This window comes from Phascolarctos cinereus, unplaced genomic scaffold (assembly GCF_003287225.1).
Source record: "Phascolarctos cinereus isolate Bilbo 61053 unplaced genomic scaffold, phaCin_HiC Scaffold_4;HRSCAF=312, whole genome shotgun sequence".
NCBI classification, from domain to species: Eukaryota; Metazoa; Chordata; class Mammalia; order Diprotodontia; family Phascolarctidae; genus Phascolarctos; species Phascolarctos cinereus.
The window spans coordinates 256,493,460-256,515,558 of NW_027555847.1; the positions used below are offsets into that span (position 1 = coordinate 256,493,460).

At 36.5% G+C, this 22,099-nt stretch overlaps 1 protein-coding gene across 1 annotated transcript in view; it reads left to right on the forward strand.

Annotated features, from left to right (window-relative positions):
• The window catches only part of LRRC2 (leucine rich repeat containing 2), a 170,069-nt gene that overhangs the window by 44,785 nt on the left and 103,185 nt on the right, over positions 1 to 22,099 (forward strand). The window contains 1 exon segment of the mRNA XM_078153016.1: positions 11,033 to 11,240. Within this exon segment, the coding sequence (XP_078009142.1) occupies positions 11,033 to 11,240 (208 nt within the window).

The following is a 22,099-nucleotide window of genomic DNA, read 5'->3' on the forward strand; positions in this document are numbered from 1 at the left end:
TTGTTCTTTATCCCACTGTATGAGGTTAGGTTATTTAATCTCCAATTAATTTTAATCTATGTTTTCATGGTCTTTTATTAAATATAATTTTAAATTTAATTTTCATCTGAAATGGATACTTTTAATATTTTTGCTTTTCTGCTTTTAACTGTAAAATGTTATGTCTTAAAATATGGTCAGACTTTTTAAAGGTACCATGAACTGCTGAGAAACAGGTGTATTCCCTTCTATTCTCATTCAATTATCTCCAGATATCTATTATGTCGAGCTTATATAAAATTTTCTTCACTTCTTTATTCTTTCTTATTTATTTTTTGGTTAGATTTGTCTAGTTCTGAAAGGGAAGATTATAGTTCCCCACTATTATAGTATTACTATCTCTACCTGTAATTCATTTAACTTTTCTTTTAAAAATTTAGATGCTATAGTATTTGATACATACAGGGTTAGTATTGGTATTACATAGCTAACCTATTTATGTCTTTTAATTAAATCTATTAGTCTTAACTTTCTCTGAGATCATGAATGCTGCCCTTACCTTTTTTGGATCAGCTGAAGCATAATAAATTCTACTCCTTCCCTTCATTTTAACTGTGTATCTCTCTTTCTTAAATGTGTTTCTTGTAAACAACATATTTTTGGATTCTGATTTTTAATTCATTCTGCTGTTTCCATTTTATGGGATGAGTTCATCCCATTCACATTTAAAGTTGACATTCCTATTTGTAAATTTCCCTCCATCTTAATTTTACTCACTATTGCCCTTCTCAGCCTCTCTTTTTCCCTGTTCTTATTACTTTATCCTCTCCTCTTACCCTCCTATTCTTTATTCTACCCACACCTGTTGTAAGAGTTCTTCCCTTTTCTTCCCCACCCTCTTAAATCTTAATCTACACACCCTTCTAATATCCCTCTCTTATCTTCTCCTCTAGTCCTATTATTTCTTTATAATTTGGAAGACTTTTATACCCTTTTAGATGTATATGTTTTTCTCTCTTTAACCCAGATCTGATAAAAGTAAGGTTCCAGCACTACTAACCCTTCACCCCTACCTGCTGCCTCTGTCTTAGTTCTTAATTTCATAACCCCTTTTATGATATAATGGCCCCCTTTTACCTTTTCATACCCAATTTTATTTTTAGAATCATCACTTTAGTTTTATATCAGTCATTTCTGGAAATCATCTCCACTCATTTCCACTAGGAACAAGGTAAAGAGTTAAGCAAAACTGCTTGAGACAGTGATCTTGTCTGACAATGTATGCAACATATGTTCCAGTAGTACATTTCATAATCTCTTGTATATTTTTTTGTATACCTCATTGTATACAGGAGGGACTCAATAAATATTTTCAATTGATTAACTTTAACAGGTGTGTATACATTATAAAAAGTGTACTACAACTAGTGAATTGCTTTAACTAATTTGCTGCTGTGCTAGAGCAGTGTAGTGAACCTGCGGGTAATGTTTTCTTTCGTAAAACAAATAATAGCAATCCTGTTCTGCAATACCAAACTGTGATTAAATGAAAGTAATGATCTCCAAAACCCGACACACTCTCCTTCCTTAGGTAGAGATATATTGATTTGATTTTGCCTACAGCTCAGAATTTACAATTTAACTGAATAGACTTTAGATTTAAAGGCACAAGGCAATTTGACTGCTGAGAGTGCCCCGCTTCCCCTCACTCTGTCCGTCCCCCCCCCACTTGCTGGGAGTAAGAGCAGATGCACAGATTGAATACAAGAGCCATTTGTTGATTTATACTTCTTTTCTGGGCCAGGGAATCTGTATTGATTCACTGGGTGAGTGAATCAGTCCCCTCAGTGCAAGAAATGGTTGCAAATGATTAGAGTGCCTGCCCTTGGAATATATCATGACTTTACTCTGACTTAAGGGATAAAATCCAGTGTTGGGGTGGGGGAGTTTTCCCCCTAATATTAATGTGTTCTCCATCCTTATGAAATATACTTGTCAATGGAACTTAACCTCATGACCATAAGATATGGCTCCCTAAAAGCTCTGAGGAATGTGTTTCCTTGCACAGATATCAAAATGCTTGTCAGATTTGTTCTTCATACTTTTACATTAGAACATGATGCATTCTCACTGAATTTGTCACCAAGGTTGTAGCTGTCATACTTGTTATTCATTTGATTCCAATTTCTTCTTCATTAATCATTTCTACAATTTCATATTTGATAATTGTTTAAATGAATGACTTTGGGGTAAGTTCTCTTTTATAAATTTTAATGTGTCCATTGAGAACCACACTGTTATCTCTAGACATGAATACAATATTTATTCTTAACATTTTTTCATGAAAGTACTCAAGAAAAGTACATTTAGGGCTCTGTTCTATCACCCCTACATGTTTTTATTCTCTTCTTTTAAAATAACACGTATTTTCAAAATCCTTTACAGCATGGGTTCTTAATCTGGTGTCCACTGGAAAGGCAAGGTAAGGTAAGGTACGGTCAGTCAGTAAACATTTAATCAGCACTTCTTATGGGCCAGGCACTGTGCTAAGCACTGAGGATAATGGTAGAATTCAGGGGGTCCATGATCTTAGATGGGAAAAAATTCATCTTTATTTTTGAAAAGGGGTTCCTAGGGTTCACTAGACTGCCAAAGGGCCTATCTTTTGTGTTCATCTTTTAATACAAAAAGGTTAAGAACCCTTATTGTAAAGTTTCAAAAGTGCTTTCATATTCACGTCTTATTTCCTCCTAGCAAGCCTGTGAGGGATGTACAGTAATTATGATTATCCCTGTTTTATAGGAACACAAGTTTCTTACAGGTAACCATAATAAAATACACATGTGAGCATCTTTACTTTAAAATTACATGTAGTTTTTCATAGTACCTGTAACAGATGCAATAAATATATTGCACATAATGACGACATTAAAGGTAGCATCATATAGTAGATAGAAAACTGGCCTTAGAATTAGGAAGTCTTCTGTTCAAGTACTGCCTCTGACACATCCTAGTTGGGTGACCCTGGGCAAGTCATTTAACTTTTCAGTGCCCCCAGTTAAACCTCTAATCATATAGGATATAGAACAGTTGTCAAATAGGTCTGGTCAAGATGGTGGCTCCTCACTGAGAAACTCCCTACACTAATGAAATTACAACTCCATACTATGCTTCCCCCCACCCAGAAAAAAAACAACAATAACAAACTGGACAAACCAGTATCTATTACAGCAAGTCTCAAGCAACAAATACTTATAGCATGTATAAGAGTTACGTAAATGATTTTATAGCGAGTGCATATTTAATATTGTTTACTAGAATACATAATAAAGTATATGTAAGAACAAGCTATAATACAATAGCATTAGCACACAGAACAGCAAAATAATTGCCATATACAATACATAACAACAAGCATTGCAATTTGATTCAGAACTCACAGTATATGCATTCCATCAGTGGATTTCATTTGGGTATGTGAAGACCCACTTTTCCTGTTTTTCTTGAAACGTAGTAAGTAAGCTTGGTTATTTCCTGACTAAGCCTGGCAAGTATTTCATGATGCCCATGACTCCCTGGATTTGTGAATGATCTAGACAATCAACATCCCAAACTCAGGGACCTTCAGTCTCAAAAGTGAGGTTGTGGTTGACACATGCTGACAATCACAATCTCCTTTGTTCCTTGGAAGCTTTCATGATGATAATGTTATACTGGAAAGCAGTTGTTTTGGGGTTTAGTCTTCCTCATTTTCTGAATAGAAGTTCCCTTGGGGATAGCAAAAAAATTGGGTGAGTTCTCTGAATCTCAGGAATGTACCAATATTTTGGTTCTTTGTCATCTGAATTATTATTTTCAGAGCCATCATCTAGTTCTGTCAATCTCTCTGCAAATGGTGAGCAGTCTCTTTTATTCTCACTCAGTCTTTTAGTTGATTGCCTATTGTAATTTTCTTCCTGTTCAGCAAGGAGCTTAACTAAATATCTGTTAAGCTAGCACCATCACTGCACATCCTGGCCATTCTCTAGGGCTATTTTTTTTTAATGTTGTACAATCTTTCTAATTCTCAGTATGACATAGATTTCCATCTTCAGTGTTTTTTGTACATCAACATTTCTTATGGTAAGCCTCTTTGATAAAGATTTGAAAAAAAACTAATGCAACAGATCTTTATTTTTCTCAGAGATTTTCTGAGCCGATCCCATAGATAGAATATGGTCCTCTTTTAACTGATCTCTTAGCCAAAAAATATATTGGTTTAAGTCAATTTAATTCAGCAGGCATTTATTAAGTCCCCATTAAGTGCTTGTCACTGTAAAAAAGAGATGGGACAAAATGGTAATAACAACCTAAATGACAGTAGCAACAAAAATCACAATACCATTTTCTATTTCTGAGGTGTTTACGTGCTAGTAGGGAAAAGCAACATGCACACAGAACAAAAAATAAAACACAAAATAAGTACAAAGATTTTGGGGGGAGAGTGTGCACAAATACATAGGGGGATCAATTCTAATGCTACCTCCTTCAAGAAGATTCTTGATTTCCTGATTCCCTGCTTAGTGTCTCTATGCTCCCCTGAAACCATTTCACTTTTATTTTATATATAATTTTATTTATTTATCTGTGAACTTATTAACTAACCCTGGCCTTCCTCCAGTAGAATGTAAGCTTCTTGAGTTCTGGGACTGCCTCACTTTTGTATCTGCTGTTCTTAATGCTTAGCACAGAATCTGATATATGGTAAGTGCTTAATTAATGTGTGTTGGTTGATTGACCAAGAAAAGCATCTGTATGTGTGTGTGTGTGTGTGTGTGTGTGAATATAAATATTAAACTGACTTAAATCAGTATGGCTTGGTTGAAAGATCAGTTAAAAGAGCTAACATATATATCATATATCATCCATAATAAAATATAATATGTATCATATATTTCTATAAAAATAAAATCTATTATATAAGAAATAGAATATATATATACTGTATTATATGTAAGAAATAAAATGTATAATGTATTCTATATTTATATAAAAATAAAATATATAATATATTAGCTCTTTTAATTGACCTCTATTCAAGATACATACTGATTTAAGTAGATTTAATTCAAGAAGCCTTTATTAAGTCTCCATGATGCACTGCAAACTGAGATAAAATTACTACATATGTATTCTAGTATACGTATACACATACACATGAAGCTAGGGAAAGTGAGAGGCAAAAGTGAGGAAGGAGACAATTCCAGGAATGGGGGTGGGGCAGGGCAGCTAGTTTAAAAGAATGGTGATGGAAGATGGATTATTATATGCAAATAACAAGCAAATAGGCTGCTTTGGTAAGTGTTTGGAGGGAGGTAAAGTGTAAGAGTAGAAAAATAGCAAGAGATCAGGTTGTAAAGAGCTTTAAAATCCAAACAGAGGACTTTGTTTGATTTTATAGGTAAAAAGAAGTTGTTGGAATTTAATGAGCAGGGAGCATGACATATTCATACCTATATTTCAAGAAAATAATTTTGATTGAGTGGAGGATGGATTGGAATGGGGAGAGACTTGACACAGAGAGACCACTTAGAAGGGCTTTGCAATAATCCAGGGGAAATATTATGAGTGCCTCATGAGAGTGAGACAGGGATGAAGTGAGGGAGAAGTGGTAAAAGGGTTTGATTATGTGAGTAGAAAAAATTTGCAAGAATTTGGATATGTGGCTAAGGGAGAGTCAGAAGACAAAGGTTAAAATGAGGTTGTGAGCCTGGGATGATGATTGAGAGGATTATAATGCCCTTAGCAGTAAAAGAAAAGGTCAGAAGAAGGAACGGTTTGGGAAGAAAGATAAAGTTTTGAACAAGTTAAGTTGGAGATGCCTATGGGACATCTAGTTTGAAATGTCCAAATGACAGTTGATAATGTAGGACAGGAGCTCTATACTATGCTACAGGTGAATAGATAGATCTGAGAATCATCTGCATAGAGATGAAAACTGACCACATGGAGTTGACATATAGAGGGAAAAGAGAAAAGGACCTAGAAGAGAACCTTGAGCAAAAACCAGACTTAGGAGGTGTGATATGGATGAAAATTCAACGAAGGAGACTGAGAAAGACTGGTCAGAGGAGAACCAGGAAAGAAGAGTGGGTTGAAAAACAAGAGTAAAGAATATCAAGCAGGACATGATCAACTGTGGCTTGGTGGCTTCGCAAACTCTAAAAGATATATTAGTGTTATTTGTTGTTATTGTTATTATTAGTATTATTGCAGAAAGCTCAGGAAAGATAAGAATTGAGAAAAGAACATTAGAGATTAAAATCTAGAGAGATATAAGAGATGGTCAAGGGGGTAAGCTCCTGTTGAACATGAGAGAGGATAGGATCAAGGCTACAAATGGAGTTATTTCCAGGCAACCTTAGAAAAAAATATCTTTTTCTTTAAAATGGGAGCAAAGGAGAAGATAAGACAATCTTCTAAACTTCAGAGACTTCACAGCCTGTGAAGTAGGTTAAAGTTACTTTTGGCCAAGCATCAATAACTCTGGGATGAAAACTATGACATTATAACTGTCATTTTCTTTTCTTTTCCTTTCTTTTCTTTTCCTTTCTTTTCTTTTCCTTTCTTTTCTTTTCTTTTCTTTTCTTTTCTTTCTTTTTTTTTTTTTTTTTTTTTTTTTTTTTTTTTTTTTTTTTTTTTTTTTTTTTTTTTTTTTTTTTGTTTTTTGAGGTTAAGTGACTTGCCCAGGGTCACACAGCTAGTAAGTGCCAAGTGTTTGGTCTGAGGCCGAATTTGAACTCAGATCCTCCTGACTTCAGAGTCAGTGCTCTATCCACTGTACCACCTAGCTTCCCCTAACTGTTATTTTCTAATGCATTCACTAGAAAGGCTACATGTTGTCTTCACTGGGCCTTCTGTACAGGCCTCTGCATGATTAGCAGAGGTTATAAAGCTCAGGATCTTGGTCTCCCTGAGGGTTGCAAAGTATGTTTCTAGATTTTCTCATTCCTGCCAAAACGAACTTTCAAAGTCCCTACATCTTCAGAAAGGATCCTGTCAGGAAAACCATGTAAAGAGAAATATTATTTTGAACACTTCAGCAACTGTAGAAGCTAAAAGGTGAATCTGGAGGGCAAGGTCATTATCTTCCTCTTGTTCATCCACCTTCCTGCCTTGAATTAGCTGTGGTCAGCTACAAGCTGACATATATCTAATTGGGGAGATTAAATACACATAGTAGTATGTCTGTAAGGGTAGTTTGTACAAGATGAAAAAATTCTGTTAGACTAGTATAGGAGGTAAAGATACTTCTTCTCCTCTGGCCCCCACCCTTGGAATGTTAGCCTTACCAGTCTTACTATCATTAGAATATTAATATGATAAGTCTTGTCCAACTATTCTTCATACCCCCTCAGATTTGGCCTACTCTCTAGTCACTGTCCTTGAAGCCACTCTTATAGAGGCTTTTCTCTGTATGTCTATGCAGGAGAATAAAATCTTGAAGGGTTACTGAACTGCCACAGCCACCTACACAGACAAAATGCTATTTTAAGCTCTTTTTATAGCCTAGGAAAAAAGGACCAGATACATTCTACTCTGAGAAGGGTATAAAATATGGAAATCGTTAAAATTCCCTTATATAGCTTAGGGGCTCCCAGGCAGGGAAAGCTAACTCTTTCCATCCTCTCCTCCCCCCACAATTCAGAGAATCTGTGCTTTCTGTTTCTTTGTCTCCCATTTGTATACCTTGCCCAGCCACTACCCTCTTCTTTCTGGCTTTTCATTCACAGTAACAAAACATACAAATCAAAAGCGACTATGATTGATCACACTCTAAGCTGGCATTAGTGCCAATTAAATGACAGAGTAAGCAAACTAAAACAAAAACAAACAGATAAGCTTTAGACTTAATATGAACCCTCCAAAGCAAGGAACTATCCTTATCTGTTGTCAGTTCTTTCAAAGAAATATTTCTACAAAGATCAGTCAACTTCAGCTTGCCTCTACTAAACTTCGGGCTGCTTCATTGTTCATGATGCTGCTATCTCAATTGCTTTACTTTAATTTCATCTTCCTTTTCACTCTCTATTTCATCCATTTCTTGCTTGAATCCCTGACCAAAAGTTAAACTGAATACCCATTCATTGTCAGAAGCATTCAGTTCAAACCTATGTACCCTTCCTCACTTCTTGAAGTCCTTGACTTTTCTCCTTCTAAAGGAGAAAAAACAATCTGTCTCACAGCACCTTTCTGTAAAGACTTGTGTGAACTGATGCAGAGCAAAGCCAGCAGAACCAGGAGAACAATGTATACAATAACACAAGTTTTATAAAGGCAAACAACTATGAGAGACTTAAAAACTCTTATCAATATGATGATAAATTATAATTACAGAGAATGAAGATGGACTATGTTATTCACCACCTGAAAGAAAGCATTCTTGCATGTGGATAATGTGGAGATTTGTTTTGCTTGACCATACATATTTGTTACTAGGGTTACTTTTCCCCTTCCCTTCCCCTTCCTCACTTTCACCCCTTTCCCCTCCTCTTCTCATCTCTCCCCTCCTTTTCTCTTCTCTTTTATTTTGAATTGAGGAAGAAATGGATGTTAAATGGTGAAAATAAATGCTTGTTAAATTAAAAATTTTTATAAAAGACACAATATCTCTGCCAGCTGTGAATTGTGACAAGCCAAAGAACTCCATTTTAGCCCAGCAAAACTTAATCCACAATATGTATTTCTCCTTGGGAGAAAGTGATACCAAGGGTAACATATAAACATGTGAAAAATGTCAGAAAGAATAGCAAGAAAGAGATATTGAAGAGTGATATGTCAGGTGTAATGAGATGTGTCTCAGAGTTTCATTTAACTTCAAATTTATACTTAACTGGTTTGTTCACAAGAGTAAAACTTCACAATAGACCTGTTGAATGACTGAATTTTGTTGATGTTTTTACAATTGCCAATTTTCTCAGTATACTCTTATGAATTGGTGTGTTAGAAGAGCTTTTCCTATAGCTACAACATTATTTATGGTGGTTATTTTCTTGGCTAAAGCACAGAAATCTATTTAACCCATAGTATTCTTGAAGTGTACTAAATAATACTGAAATTTTCTATTGTTTTTATGGCAATCTCATCTAATGACAATCCTAAGACAATAGTATCTAGAAGAGTATCTAGAAAGTATCTACAAGAATCCCCTCCTTCCTCATCGACTTGTGATGAAGAGATTGTAGCTCCTTCCTTCCCCCATTCCTTACTCTTCTTAAATAGAGAAATGCAGTTTCTTCTTATTCTTCTTTGGCAATAAGAATTTTTCTCCTTTGCCTTTCTATTCATTTCAATAGACATATAAAAATATATCAGGACTCAGGGACATATGAGGAAGTTGAGGCTTGGTGAGGAACTCAGTAAGAATTGGTGGGGAGGAGAGAGCTTAGAATAGTTTAGGATAGGAAACTCAGAATAAGCTCTGGTTATGGGCTTGAGAATTTTGGTTAGGGTAAGGTCAGCTCTATTGCCAGAATCTACTGTTGTTTTTGTTGGTCCTTCATTTTCAAAGATGACCAGGGCCAGTAGGGCAAAGGTGAAGAGAAACAAACAAATAAACAAACAAATGACCCAAAACAGCAGTAGAGGATTCTAAGAGGGAACTGAAGGAGAAGTCTTGTAACCATGACCACCATGGAAGCCTTACATAATTTTTTTTGTGACTTAGAGTTTCTAAGTCAGGAACACTCTATTCTAATTTATTTATTTATTTTTCCTCCTGTTACAGTGTAAAAAATGTTGGGCTGGGTGTCAGCATGCCTACGTCTTAGTTGTTCTCTGCCACTAAACTACTGTACAACCTTGAGAATATTATATGGACTCCCTGGGCTTCAGTTTCCCATCTCTAAATTGAAATGGTTAGGCTAGATCTGGGTGGGGAACCTGCAGTCTTGAGGCCACATGTGGCCCTCTATGTCCTCAAGTGTGGCCCTTTGACCAAATCTAAACTTCACAGAGCAAATCCCCTTAATAAAAGGATTTGTACTGTAAAACTTGGACTCAGTCAAAGGGCCATACTTGAGGACCTGGAAAGTCACATGTGGCCTCAAGGTTACAGATTTTCCACCCCTGGGGTAGACTATTTCCACAGCTCCTTCAGTCTTTAACATTTGAAGATTCTGTGAATTACCATTTGAACACAAACATCAGAAAGTAATCCAATTACAGATAATTGGAATAGAAAGGTCAATCCAAAATTGAAAATTTTAGGTTTCTTATTTCTCTTGTTTCAGTTCAGGTCCTCTAACAAGGCATAGGTTCCAGTTCTCCAGTCTGGGCGTGTTGCCAGCAAGATTCAGTTTAGTCGAGATGAGATTGTGTTTAATATCTTTGTCCTTTATGTCATCCCTGGTATAGGTGCTAGTAACACAAAAAGAAAAAGTGAAGGGGAAAACAAAAACAAATATCAACAACTACAAGAACAAAAACAAAAACTAAATTCTAAAAGCTAAGGACTTGGGTAATCCAGAAGCTAAATCAGTTTCTGTAGAAATGAGAGCTGACTTACCCTATACCTCAGAGGTTTAAGATGTATCTGTGAGAGTACAACTTAAAACGTTGTGTTGTAGTGGATGGCTTGCTAGACATATAGTCAGGAAAATCTGAGTTCAAATCCAGACTCACTTATTACCACTTATGTGACCCTGGGCAAGTCACTTAATCTTTGTCTGCCTCAGTTTCAACAACAGTAAAATGGATAATAATAGCGTCTACTTCTCAGGGTAGTTGTGAGGATCAAATGATCAAAAATATTTGTAAAGTATTTAGAACAGAGTCTGGCACTGAGTAGGTCATTAATAAATGATTCTTCCCTTCCGTTCTCTTCCCCTTTAATGGTTATGTTACCTTGAGTCTGTACTTGAATTTCCTCATCTTTAAATGAAGATTAATCTACAGGGTTATTTTGAGAACTGATTGAGCTAACAGATGTAAAGGACTGTGAAAAATCTTGAAGTGCTTTTGTAAACATTAGCTATTTTTATAACCCCTTTTTTTTCCTGTTGTGTTATTCTAGGATAAAAGAGGAGTGGAATTTTGTTCATGAATGCAGGAAGAAAGGCATTCCCCAATCTGTATACTGCAAGAATGGTTTTGTAGACACCGATGTGAGGATTTTGGAGAGAATAGAAAAGAACTCATCACTGACAAAGGAGTCACTCTCCAAGGGCAGAGGAAAAAGAAAAAATAAATTCATTTTTGAACTTTCAGGGATGGAGTGGAAGGTAAATTGGTTTTGGTCCTCTGCTTGTAGCATTTGAGTGGTTCATGTGGGGCTTTTACTAATGTCCACCACTAATGCTGAAATAAGCTTCTAGGAGAGACAATAGCTTTGCTTCTTTTTTCACTTTAAATAAATAATTTTCTCCCACATTCCAAAGAGTTTGGGGATATGAAAGACTTAATTATCATTTCTCTAATTATCTATAAACTACTCCTTTATAAAATGCTATTATCCACTATCACATTGCATTAGAAAACTTCTTTGAAAATATCTGTAGGGTAAAAGAAAATAGTAGAAACCAGCCTCAATTAGTTGGTCACTGTTTCCTAATATCCATGATTCTATTGGTCTGTTTTGATATTTAAGATTATCCTATATCTATCAACATTATAGACCAAGGCTTTCTTTTAAAAAGTATACACAAAATTGTAGAAAATGAGGAGTTGTACTAGATAATATCTTAGGTTCCTTTTAGTTCTTGTCTATGCTGATAAATCAGAAAATAATTCATATGGTTTTGTTGAATTATAATATAATTGCCATGTTGTAAGAAAGCTTAAGGGGTCATTCAGTCTGTCTTCCTGACTCAGGAATGCATTGAACTCGATTTAGGCCACAGATAAATGATCTTTAAGAATTTTTTCCTTAAATGCATTTTGCATGATCACACATGTATAACCTATGTTAAATTGCTTGCCTTCTCAATGAGGAGGAGGGGAGTTAGGGAGAGAATTTGGGATTTAAAAAATTTTTAATTTGAATTTGAAAATCAAAAAATTTGAAAAAATAATGTTAAAATTGTTTTACACGTAATTGGGGGAAATCAAATATTAAATAATAACAAAATAATTATTTCCTTCAGTATCTCCAGAGTAGGAAACTCAAGAACTTTGCTTGGGTTTTTTTTTCTTTTACCATAGTGCATCATAAACACTAGCTCTGAGTTTCCAGATGAAATATATGAGGAAGGAAATAGTGATTTCTTCAGTCAGCTTTAGGCAAGTCAGAGTTTCTAAAAGAAAAAAAAACTTTTTTTGTTTTTTGGTCTGTTGACTACTCAAGGAGGGTGAAAGACCCTGTGGCCAATTTTTCCTCTTGTCACTCCAATGGTACACTTCCACACTATATTTCTGCACATTACCAAAATGAATAGGAAGAGCAGCAAAGATTTTGCTGAAGCAATACTTTAAAAAAAAAATTCAGCATCATGCATTAGTTTTATTCATTTATTTATTTATTTATCAAATCATTTATCTATCTATCTATCTATCTATCTATCAATTTATTTTTGCCCTCTTTTTAAAAAAATCTATGTTTTGACTTTCATTACCATCTACCGGTGCAGATCAGCCACTCCTCTGTGATTTGTAGTTTTGGACAATTGCCTTGGGCACTGAGATATCAAGTGACTTGTCTATGGTCACTTATCATGTATATATTAGAGGCTGGATTTGAACGCAGGTCTTTCTGAAAAGCCATCTCTCTGGCCACTATCTCAACAACTTACTCCATTCAACAAGTATTTCAGTGCTTACTATGTGCCAGACATTATACAAGGTGCCCAGGATGAAACAAAGATGAAACTAAAATTAATCAGACTCTGACCCGGAGGAGATTATATTCTATTGAAGGAAGGAGCGAGGGGACAACAAGCTTACAGAAAATTAAATGCCAAATCATACAAAGTAATTTTAGGGCTATCAGAATAAATTCCCTGCAGGTGGTGTCATGGGAGCTGAGCTTTGAAGGAATCTAGGTGTTATTGTTTATGACAATTTATAATAATATTAGCTAGCATTTATATATACAGAATCCTCACAATAACCCTGGAAGGCAGGTGCTGTTATTATTCCTATATTATGGATGAGGAAACTGAGGTAGACCTCAAGATTAAGGGATTTGCCCAGAGTCACACAACTAGTAAGTGCCAGAAGCTAGATTTGAAATCAGGCCTTCTTGACTCGAGAGCCAGTACTCTATCTACTGAACCACTTAGCTGCTTCTATGAAGAAGAGATGTAGAAGTAGAACTATCCAGGCCTGGCATATCTATGGGCAACAATAAACAGGCTTATTTGGTTAGAACACAGAGAGAGTCATGCATAAGTCTGGGAAAGGTATGCTGGAGCCCAGACTGTAATGTGTTTTAAAAGTGAATATATTTGATCTTAAAGGCAGGATATAGACCCTTTGGAGCTTTTTGAGCAGGAGAGCAACATGATCAGACTTGCACTTTGGAAATGTCAATATCAACTTGAAAGCTCTATGAAGCATGCTGCAGAAAATGAGCCTCACTTCCCTCATTAATGGTCCACAGGCTAATTTCTGAGAAGCAGACATTAATTCAACACACTTTCTGAGTGCAAACTATGTGCAAGGCACTATCCTAGCTGCAGTGAATACAATGATGGATAAAACATGACCTATGACTGTTCCAAAGCTAGGCAAGATACATGTGTCTTTGGCCTTCTCATTTCCCGATGGCACAGTGTTAGCTAACACAAAACACGGTAAATCTGGAACAGTAACTCAGTAGCTAGATATCTCACAAAAGCTGGACTGAGAACAATTGTTAGAAATAGTAGAAAAACAGATTTTGGTACATGTAAGGGGGAAAAAAATCCCAGCATTTACAGCTATTTGCAAATAAGATGATTTGCCCCAGGAGAGAGTAAGTTCCCCATGACTGGATGACTTCGGGAAGAAATGAAGGGAATTCTTGCTCAAGTATGAATGGGACTGACTTGAAGATCTCTAAGGCTCCTTGCAACTTGAGACTCTGCCATAGATTTAAATCAAGCATCTTTTTACCTTAAAGTAATTGGGGACCATTCTAACCAGTATATAAGACCCAGCCCTACCTAGGGGAAGCGATCCTCCAGATGTGAAGAGCAGATTCAATTCCTCCTCCTATTCCCTTTAGTATACTATTATAAACCAACTCGTCACAACCTCTTTTGACATCTCTATTACTTTATAATTATTTAATATGGCAACTCAATCAGCAACATTTACTGAGCAACTATTATGTACAATGTAATGTTTTGTGTCCTTAGGGAGACATACAAGTATATTATAGAGATAAGACAAAACATACAGAGAGTAACAGACTAGGAATTAAGAGATCTAGTCCCAGCTCTCTCACTTGTTAAATAAGTGACCTGGGGCATGTAAATTGATTTGACCATATTCCTACTATCCTCTAATATGGTCATTAAGTTAACATTAAATATTTGTTAAGCAAATAAGATGAAAATTTCAAGGAGATTACAGTATAGTGGAGGGGAAAGGAGGTAAGACATATATACAGGTAACTATGGTTCTCTCAAGTTGATTTATCTCTATGCAAATAATATTCTACCCTTGTCTCTCTTCATCTCCATGTCCACATCAACAGCTGCTTTTCGGACATTTCAAACTGGATGTCCTATTCAAGAAGACATAGTGGCTCCCTCTTTCTGTCAGGATTTAATACAAACTCCTCTGTTTGGTATTTTAGCCCTACTCAGTCTGAGTTAAGCCTGCCTTTTCTGGGTTTCTTATGTACCCTTCAGTTATCCTATGTTCTTGTTGCTCCTGAATCATGGCATGCTATCTTCCATACTGCTGTTTGCACAGGCTGCCTGACTGCCTGGAAAGTACTCTCCTCCTCACCTCTACCTTTGAGAATCCCTAACTTCCTTCAAACCTCAGTTCCAGAGGCACATAAGGCCTTCCTTCATTCTTCCATCTGCTGGTCTCCCCTCTTCCACCCCATATAACTTTGCATATATTTTGCACTGAAACACACACACACACACACACACACACATACATACATATATATGTATATATATATATAAACAATACATATATATATATATGTATGAGACAGAAAGACAGAGACAGAAATATACACACACAGAGACAGAGGCAGATGAACACAGAGACAGAGAAACTGAGAGACAGACATGTACAGAAATAGAGACAGAGAAACAGAGACACACAGAGAGACAGAGAGAAAGAGAAACAGAGAGAATGAAGAAAGGTAAGCCAGAAAAAGATACAGTGGGAAGCCCAGACAATTAACAAGATGACATTAAACTGCATTTGTGGAGGCAAAACATTTTGAAAGAGGCTACCACTTTTTTGACCATCACCTAAGATATCAGTCTCAAGCAGACATTAGTAATCATGGATGGTATCAAAATACTGACTTAAAGAATGGGGAGGGGAATCTAATGAAGATAAAGGAACTGAAGTGTTGACTTTTCTGTTTGCAGGAATGTCTTTTTGAAGTGATAGAGAAAAAAGAAAGGGTACTCTTTCCACATGAATTCGAGAGGCCATATGTGGAAGTAGCAATAGGAATGGGGTTGTACCTTTATAACTGGGAGGTCAGTAAATGGAATGGAACATGATCTATATTTATTCCCAGGGAAAGGTAATGGGGTAACTTGAGGATGTCATAAACTTAGGAGGGAGGAGCTACCACATTGGGTTACAGAGTGATAATCCCAAAAGATCTGACAAGTTAGAGTATTGGGTTGAATAGAATAAACTTCACAGTGGATGAAGCTTTGGAATTGGAGTTAATTCTAATCCTCTCTCAGATTCCTATTAGCTGTGTGACCCTAGGCAAGTCTCACTCAGTAACCTCTCACAATCTCAGTTTCCTCAGCTGTAAAATGGAGATTAAAAATTGTACCTACTTCACAGGGTTGGTGTGAATATCAAATGAGAAAACATATGTAAAGTGCTCTGCTTAAAGCTCTGTATAAATTCTAGCCATTAATAAAGATTCAACGTTTCATTCGAGTTTTTTTTTTTTAATCAACTCCATGAGCACAAGATGAGGGAACTATGGTTAGCCATGGTTTGCCTGAAAGAAGATATGGGGATTTAAGTGGATTGCAAACTCACTATGTGTCATCACATGCATGCTATGTCAGCCAAAAAAAATCTAATTTGATCTTGGGCTGCATTAAGAGAAACATAACTTCCTGGAATAAGAAGGTGATAATCTACTTGTACTCTTCACTGACCAGATAACATCTGGAATATTGTGCTGACTTCTGGATACAACATTTGAATAACATTGATAAGCAAGAAAATGTTCAGAGAAGGGCACCTGAGTTTACACAATGTGAGGGCAGGTTGAAAGAAATAGGATTTTTTTTTCTGTTGCCTTTTTTTTTCTAATTCTTTTTTTTTTTTTGGCTAGGCAATGGGGTTAAGTGACTTGCCTAGGATCACACAGCTAGTGAGCGTTATTTGTCTGAGTCAGATTTGAACTCAAGTCCTCCTGACTCCACGGCCAGTGCTCTATCCATTGTGCCACCTAGCTGCCCCATCTAATTCTTTTTTTTCATTCCATTTCAAATTCTCTCCCTCTTCCTCCCTCTTCACCCTTTGAGAAGGCAAGAAAAACAAAACTCGTTATAAATATAGTTGTGCAAATGAAATTTCCACATTAGCCATGTTAAAAAAAAGAAAAAGAGAGAGAAAAAATAGATTTCAATCTGTACTCAGTCTATCATTTCTATTTGAAAGTGGATAGCATCATTCACCATGACTCCTTTGGAACTGTGGTGGGTCATTGTGTTGTTCAGAGTTACTAATTCTTTCACAATTGATTATCTTTACAATATTACTGTTACCGTGTACAATGTTCTCCTGATTCTGCTCATTTCACTTTGCATCAGTTTATGTCTTCTCATGTTCTTCTGAAATCATCCTGCTTGTCATTTTTTTTTAATAGCACAATAGTATTCCACCTCAATCATATACCATAACTTGTTCAGCATTCCCCAACTGATGGGGTATCTCCTTAGTTTCCAATTCTTTAACACCACAAAAAGAGTTACTATAAATATTTTTGTACATATGAATCCTTTTCCTCTTTCTCTGATCTCTTTGGGGTATAGAACTACTGGTGCTACCCTTGGGTTGAGGGTATATACAGTTTAAAAAGAATTTTGTTATAGTTCCAAATTGCTTTGCAGAATGGGCGGACTAGTTCACAGTTTCATCAATAGTGCATTGGTGTACTTGATTCCCCAAATCCTCTCCATTTGTCCTTTTCCTTTTGTCATCTTAGCTAATTTAATGGGTTGAGGTGGTATGTCAGAGTTGTTTTAATTTGCATTTCTCTAATTATTACTGATTTAGAACATTTTTATGAGACTACTGATAGCTTTGATTTCATCCTCTGAACACTACCTACTCATATCCTTTGACTATGTATCCATTGGGTAATGGGAATTGGATGTGTAGGCTAGAGAAGAGAAAACTCAGGAAGAAGGAAGAGCTGGAGGGACATGATAATTACGTTCAAGCATTCAAAGGGTTGTCAGGTGGAAGACTGATTGCTCTTGCCCTGTTTTGTCCCATTGGAACAATAGATAGAACTTGTAAAGAGGGAAATTTAACCTTGATGTCTAAGAAAATCACAACAACAATTTCATAACAGAACTAGCTGTCTCAGGAGGTAGTGTATTACTCATCACTGGAGATCTCAAGGAGAGGTTACATGATCATTTGTATTATATGTTATCATATGGGGTTCTCTTTAGATAGGAGTTGGACTAGAAAGCTGCTGAGATAAATTCCAACTTTGAAATTCTGCTATTTTTCATTCTGGGTTAAGTTTATTCTTAATTAAAGGAAATAATTTATAGGCATCTGGGACAAGTTTTCAAAAGGCCTAAGTCAAATCAACAAGCCAGGCTCTGTGCTAATAAGCACTGGAGATACAAAGAAAGGCAAAGAGACAGTCCTGACCTTCAGGAATTCAGAGTGTAATGGGGGAGACAACAATTCAAACAACTATGTAGAAATAAAATATATGCAGGTTGGAGATAATCTCAGAGGGAAGTTACAGGGAAAAGGAAGACCAGGAAAGCTTTATTGCAAAAGGTGAGACTTTAACTGAAGCTTGAAAAAAGCCAGTGAAACCACCAGGTGAAGAGGAAGGAAAGAATTCAAGGCATTGTGGATAGCCAGTGAAAATTCCTAGTCAGGACATGGATTGGTTTTTGAGAGGAAGGAGGCCAGTGTCACTGAACCTAAATGAGTGAGATGAGTTGAAAAGGGGAAAAGAGGGAGCTCTTAAAGAATGGTCTCATTTTTTTCCAGTGAAGTATGAGGCAAGTTCCTCTGCTGAGAGGGAGAGGGGAAGAAGGAGCAAAGAGAGGTTTAAGGAAGGATGAAAAAATTCTTTAAAGCCATTATGGTGCTGTGAATGGATTAGGGAAGTGTAAAAGGATTACTTAGCAACAAATCTGTATTAGATTTTTTATCATTTTTTCTTCCATTGTTCCACACCACTGTGTGGAACATTCGTGGTTAACCTTTGTTAACCACCTACTACGTGTCAGGCACCAAAGGTAGGTACTGGGGATAAAAAGAAAGGCAAACAACAATCCCTCCTCTCAAAGGAACTCACAGTCTAATAGGGGAGCCAACAAGCAAACAAATACATACAAACAAGCGATATGCAGGATAAATGAGTTCTTCAGAAGCAGACACAGACAGACACAGACAGACATACAGCCCTACTTCAGAACACACAGACACACAGCAAGTTTTTCACACAGAGATACAATAAGACAAACATCTGTTCCTCAAAACACACATACCCAGCTGTGAAAGCAGCAGTACATGGGAACAGTCAAAGTCTGAGGCTTGGCAGGGCTGGATCACCCATATGATAAGGGAACAAGAGGATGAGAGACAAGAGTCAAAAGGAAAGGACAATGTAGAGTTTAACTGGTTTGCCAGGAGTCCAGATGGTGATATGAGGAGAGTGTAACTAGCTAGCACAGAGGTGATAGCCTGAGAAAAAACTGATGGGTGGAAGGACTGGAGATCATAATGAGGATGAAGAACAGGGTTAGGGGATACAAGGTAGAGGAAGAGAATGACAACAGATCATGATGAGATAAAGGAATTTCTAAGTTAATAAGTGGTTCATGCATCATTTTATTAACCATTAAAATACAAATAAAATTGTGGAATTAAGAAATAATATTTAATTGGAAACTAAGGAAGGTAAGATCACATAATATAATCATTAGTTGTGAGCTAGAAAGGACCCTAATGTTCACTTAGTCTAATCTTCTTATTCCACAGATGGAGGAACTAAGACCCAGAGAGGTAAAGCAACTAGCTTAGCATCATGAAGGTAGCAATATAGCTTCAGCTTTTTTTATTTTTAAATTTTTGGCTAGGCAATGGGGTTAAATGACTTTCCCAGTGAGTGTTATGTGTCTGAGGCCACATTTGAACTCAGGTCCTTCTGATTCCAGGGCCAGTGCTCTATCCATTGCACCACCTAGCTGCCCCATAGCTTTGGTTTTGAACCTAGATCCTTTCACTCCATCCAGTGTTCTTTAGGATTGTAAATTAGGAGCCATTTCTAATTGTTCTGATCTATGTGTTGCACTGGAATACAGATAGCTCTAGAGGAGAGAGTGAGGCTAATGACTTTTTATAGCCCTGACTCACTTAAATCCAATTCACTTGTAAGTCAAGACATCGCCTTCCTGATGTCATTGGTCCTCTGAGAGAACAAAGGGCAAACAACAATTTGTGAGGATTATAAATTATCATCATTGAGAATGGTTTTGACATTACTCATATTACATATTACAGAAGGTATCTTAAATTATATATATGTATATGTAGACATATGTATACATATACATATGTACACACACATATATGTGTATACACACACACACACACACACATAAGCTGTCAAGGAACGGAGGCTAATATACATAGTGGAAAAGAACAATTATCTACTTACTGAAGTATGTTTCAGTTTATACCTTATCCCCAAGGTAATTTTTGAATTTAAAAGATTGTGCCTTCTTTATAGATCTTGAGCAAATGAAATTTCTTAATGGGAGACTCAGTAAATATCTTCATTTTATTAATGTCTTTGATTAAGATAAAAGAACTCACTTGAACAACTGATAAACTTTTAGGAACAACACTTATGAAGAACCACATAATAAATCAATGTTCTGATTTTTCTTCTCTTTTATGGACAAAGTCATTGAAAAATGAAGATGAATTAAGATAATTTTTGAGATGGTGGCATGCTGGGCAACTGGCCTGTTCTCCTTCCTAAAATGGCTTTTATTTTTCCTCAAGTTCTTAAATTGGCTCTAAAGGACTCCTGATTCAATAAAAAAAATACCACTTCAGAGAGCACTTATTCCCTTGTTGAGTAGAGAGCTGCAAGAGTTGTTGATAATGTAAATCTTCAATCTTTTCTCTGTTGGGATCTATTATCCTGGAAGTCTCTGGTTAATCGTAGATGAAAGAACAAGTTGAATGATAACAAGGAACAAAACCTTAGAAGTATTTTCTTTCTCTTCCTTATTCCATTACTTTACTGAAGCCCCTATTTTCTCTTTCCTTTACTCCATTTTAGGTTAATTTCATTGTTCAGTTAGAATCAAATATTTCTTCATGTTCCATTATATGTTCAATATTAATATGTCTTACCATTCAAACCTTCCTTTCCCAAAATTCCTCTTCTTCCTTCCTTCCTTCCTTCCTTCCTTCCTTCCTTCCTTCCTTCCTTCCTTCCTTCCTGGGCAAATGATTGATAAAGATGGTTTAAACATATGGAAAAAGATCTCTTTTCCTCACATTGCTCTTTATTTTTCATGGGAAATAGCTATAAACCCTTATTCATGCCTCTTGTTTTAAGACTTTTTAATCTTGAAAAGTCCTCTAATAAAACTAAAATTCCCTTTAGAGGAAAATGGTAAGCTCCTACTTATTAATTCAAACTCATCAGCATTGTTTCTGGATGACATCAAGCAAAAATATTCCTAATCTTCCCATCCCTTGTGGAATCACTTGCCTCAATCCTATGCCACCATTTACCCTGTGACATGAGATAGAGACTTTCCTCAGCTTTTTTACTCCCTTGAGACATTATATGGTAAACTGTCCCATTCTTTCCCTATTCCTCCTCCCCCTTTGATATCACACTGGAATTTTCCTCACACTGACTTCTGTGGCGTCAGGATGGATTCTTTGTCCATTGGTGCAATCATTCTATTCGGTTCTACCATTCTACTGAGTATATAAATCTGTCCTAAGAGCTGGGCTACCCCATTCACTCATATTTTGGGAACATTGCCTCTGCTTCATAAATTTTAAAAAGTCAATGGTGGCTCCTCTGGAATTTACAAATTTCTCTACCCTTCTGGATTTTGCAGAGGTGATCTGCTTGGATTTTAACAATTTTCTTTCCTTTCAGTAGGATATTATAGAGTTGGCCTCCTTTCCCTGGAATTTTCACTCAACCCTCCATTTTTATCCACAGATCCCAAGACAACCATTTTCAGTAGCTCACCCAGGCATAGATCTTCCTGATTATAGACTGGGATGCCTCTTGGGATGCCCAACTTTTTTATTCCCACACAGCTCTTATAAGACTTGGAATTGTAGGTAAATGAAGCATTGATTTGGCCTAGATGAACACTGTGTGGATCACCCGGACTCTCTTGACAGTGAGATGCTGAAAGGATGTGTGCTTTGACTTAGACTCACTCAGCAGTCATCACAGAGAAGGTATCCTTACGTCTCCCCAGCTTGATTTTGACATCCACACAGTTGAGCAACAGTTTTTCTTGGGGAAAAAAAAGAAAAAAAAAACAAATCTCTGTGCAGATGGTGCAGAAGTGCCAATTTTCTGCTTCTGGCTGTCAATTGCATTCAGTTCACAAAGCCATCATTATCTCCCTCTGGGTCCATGTCTTCATTGTGACCTGCTGTGTCTTTTTAAACCCCCCCAAGCCAAAACCTGTGTCACCAGCATGCTGCTGCTGTAATTGGGCACTGACTCAACGAAGGC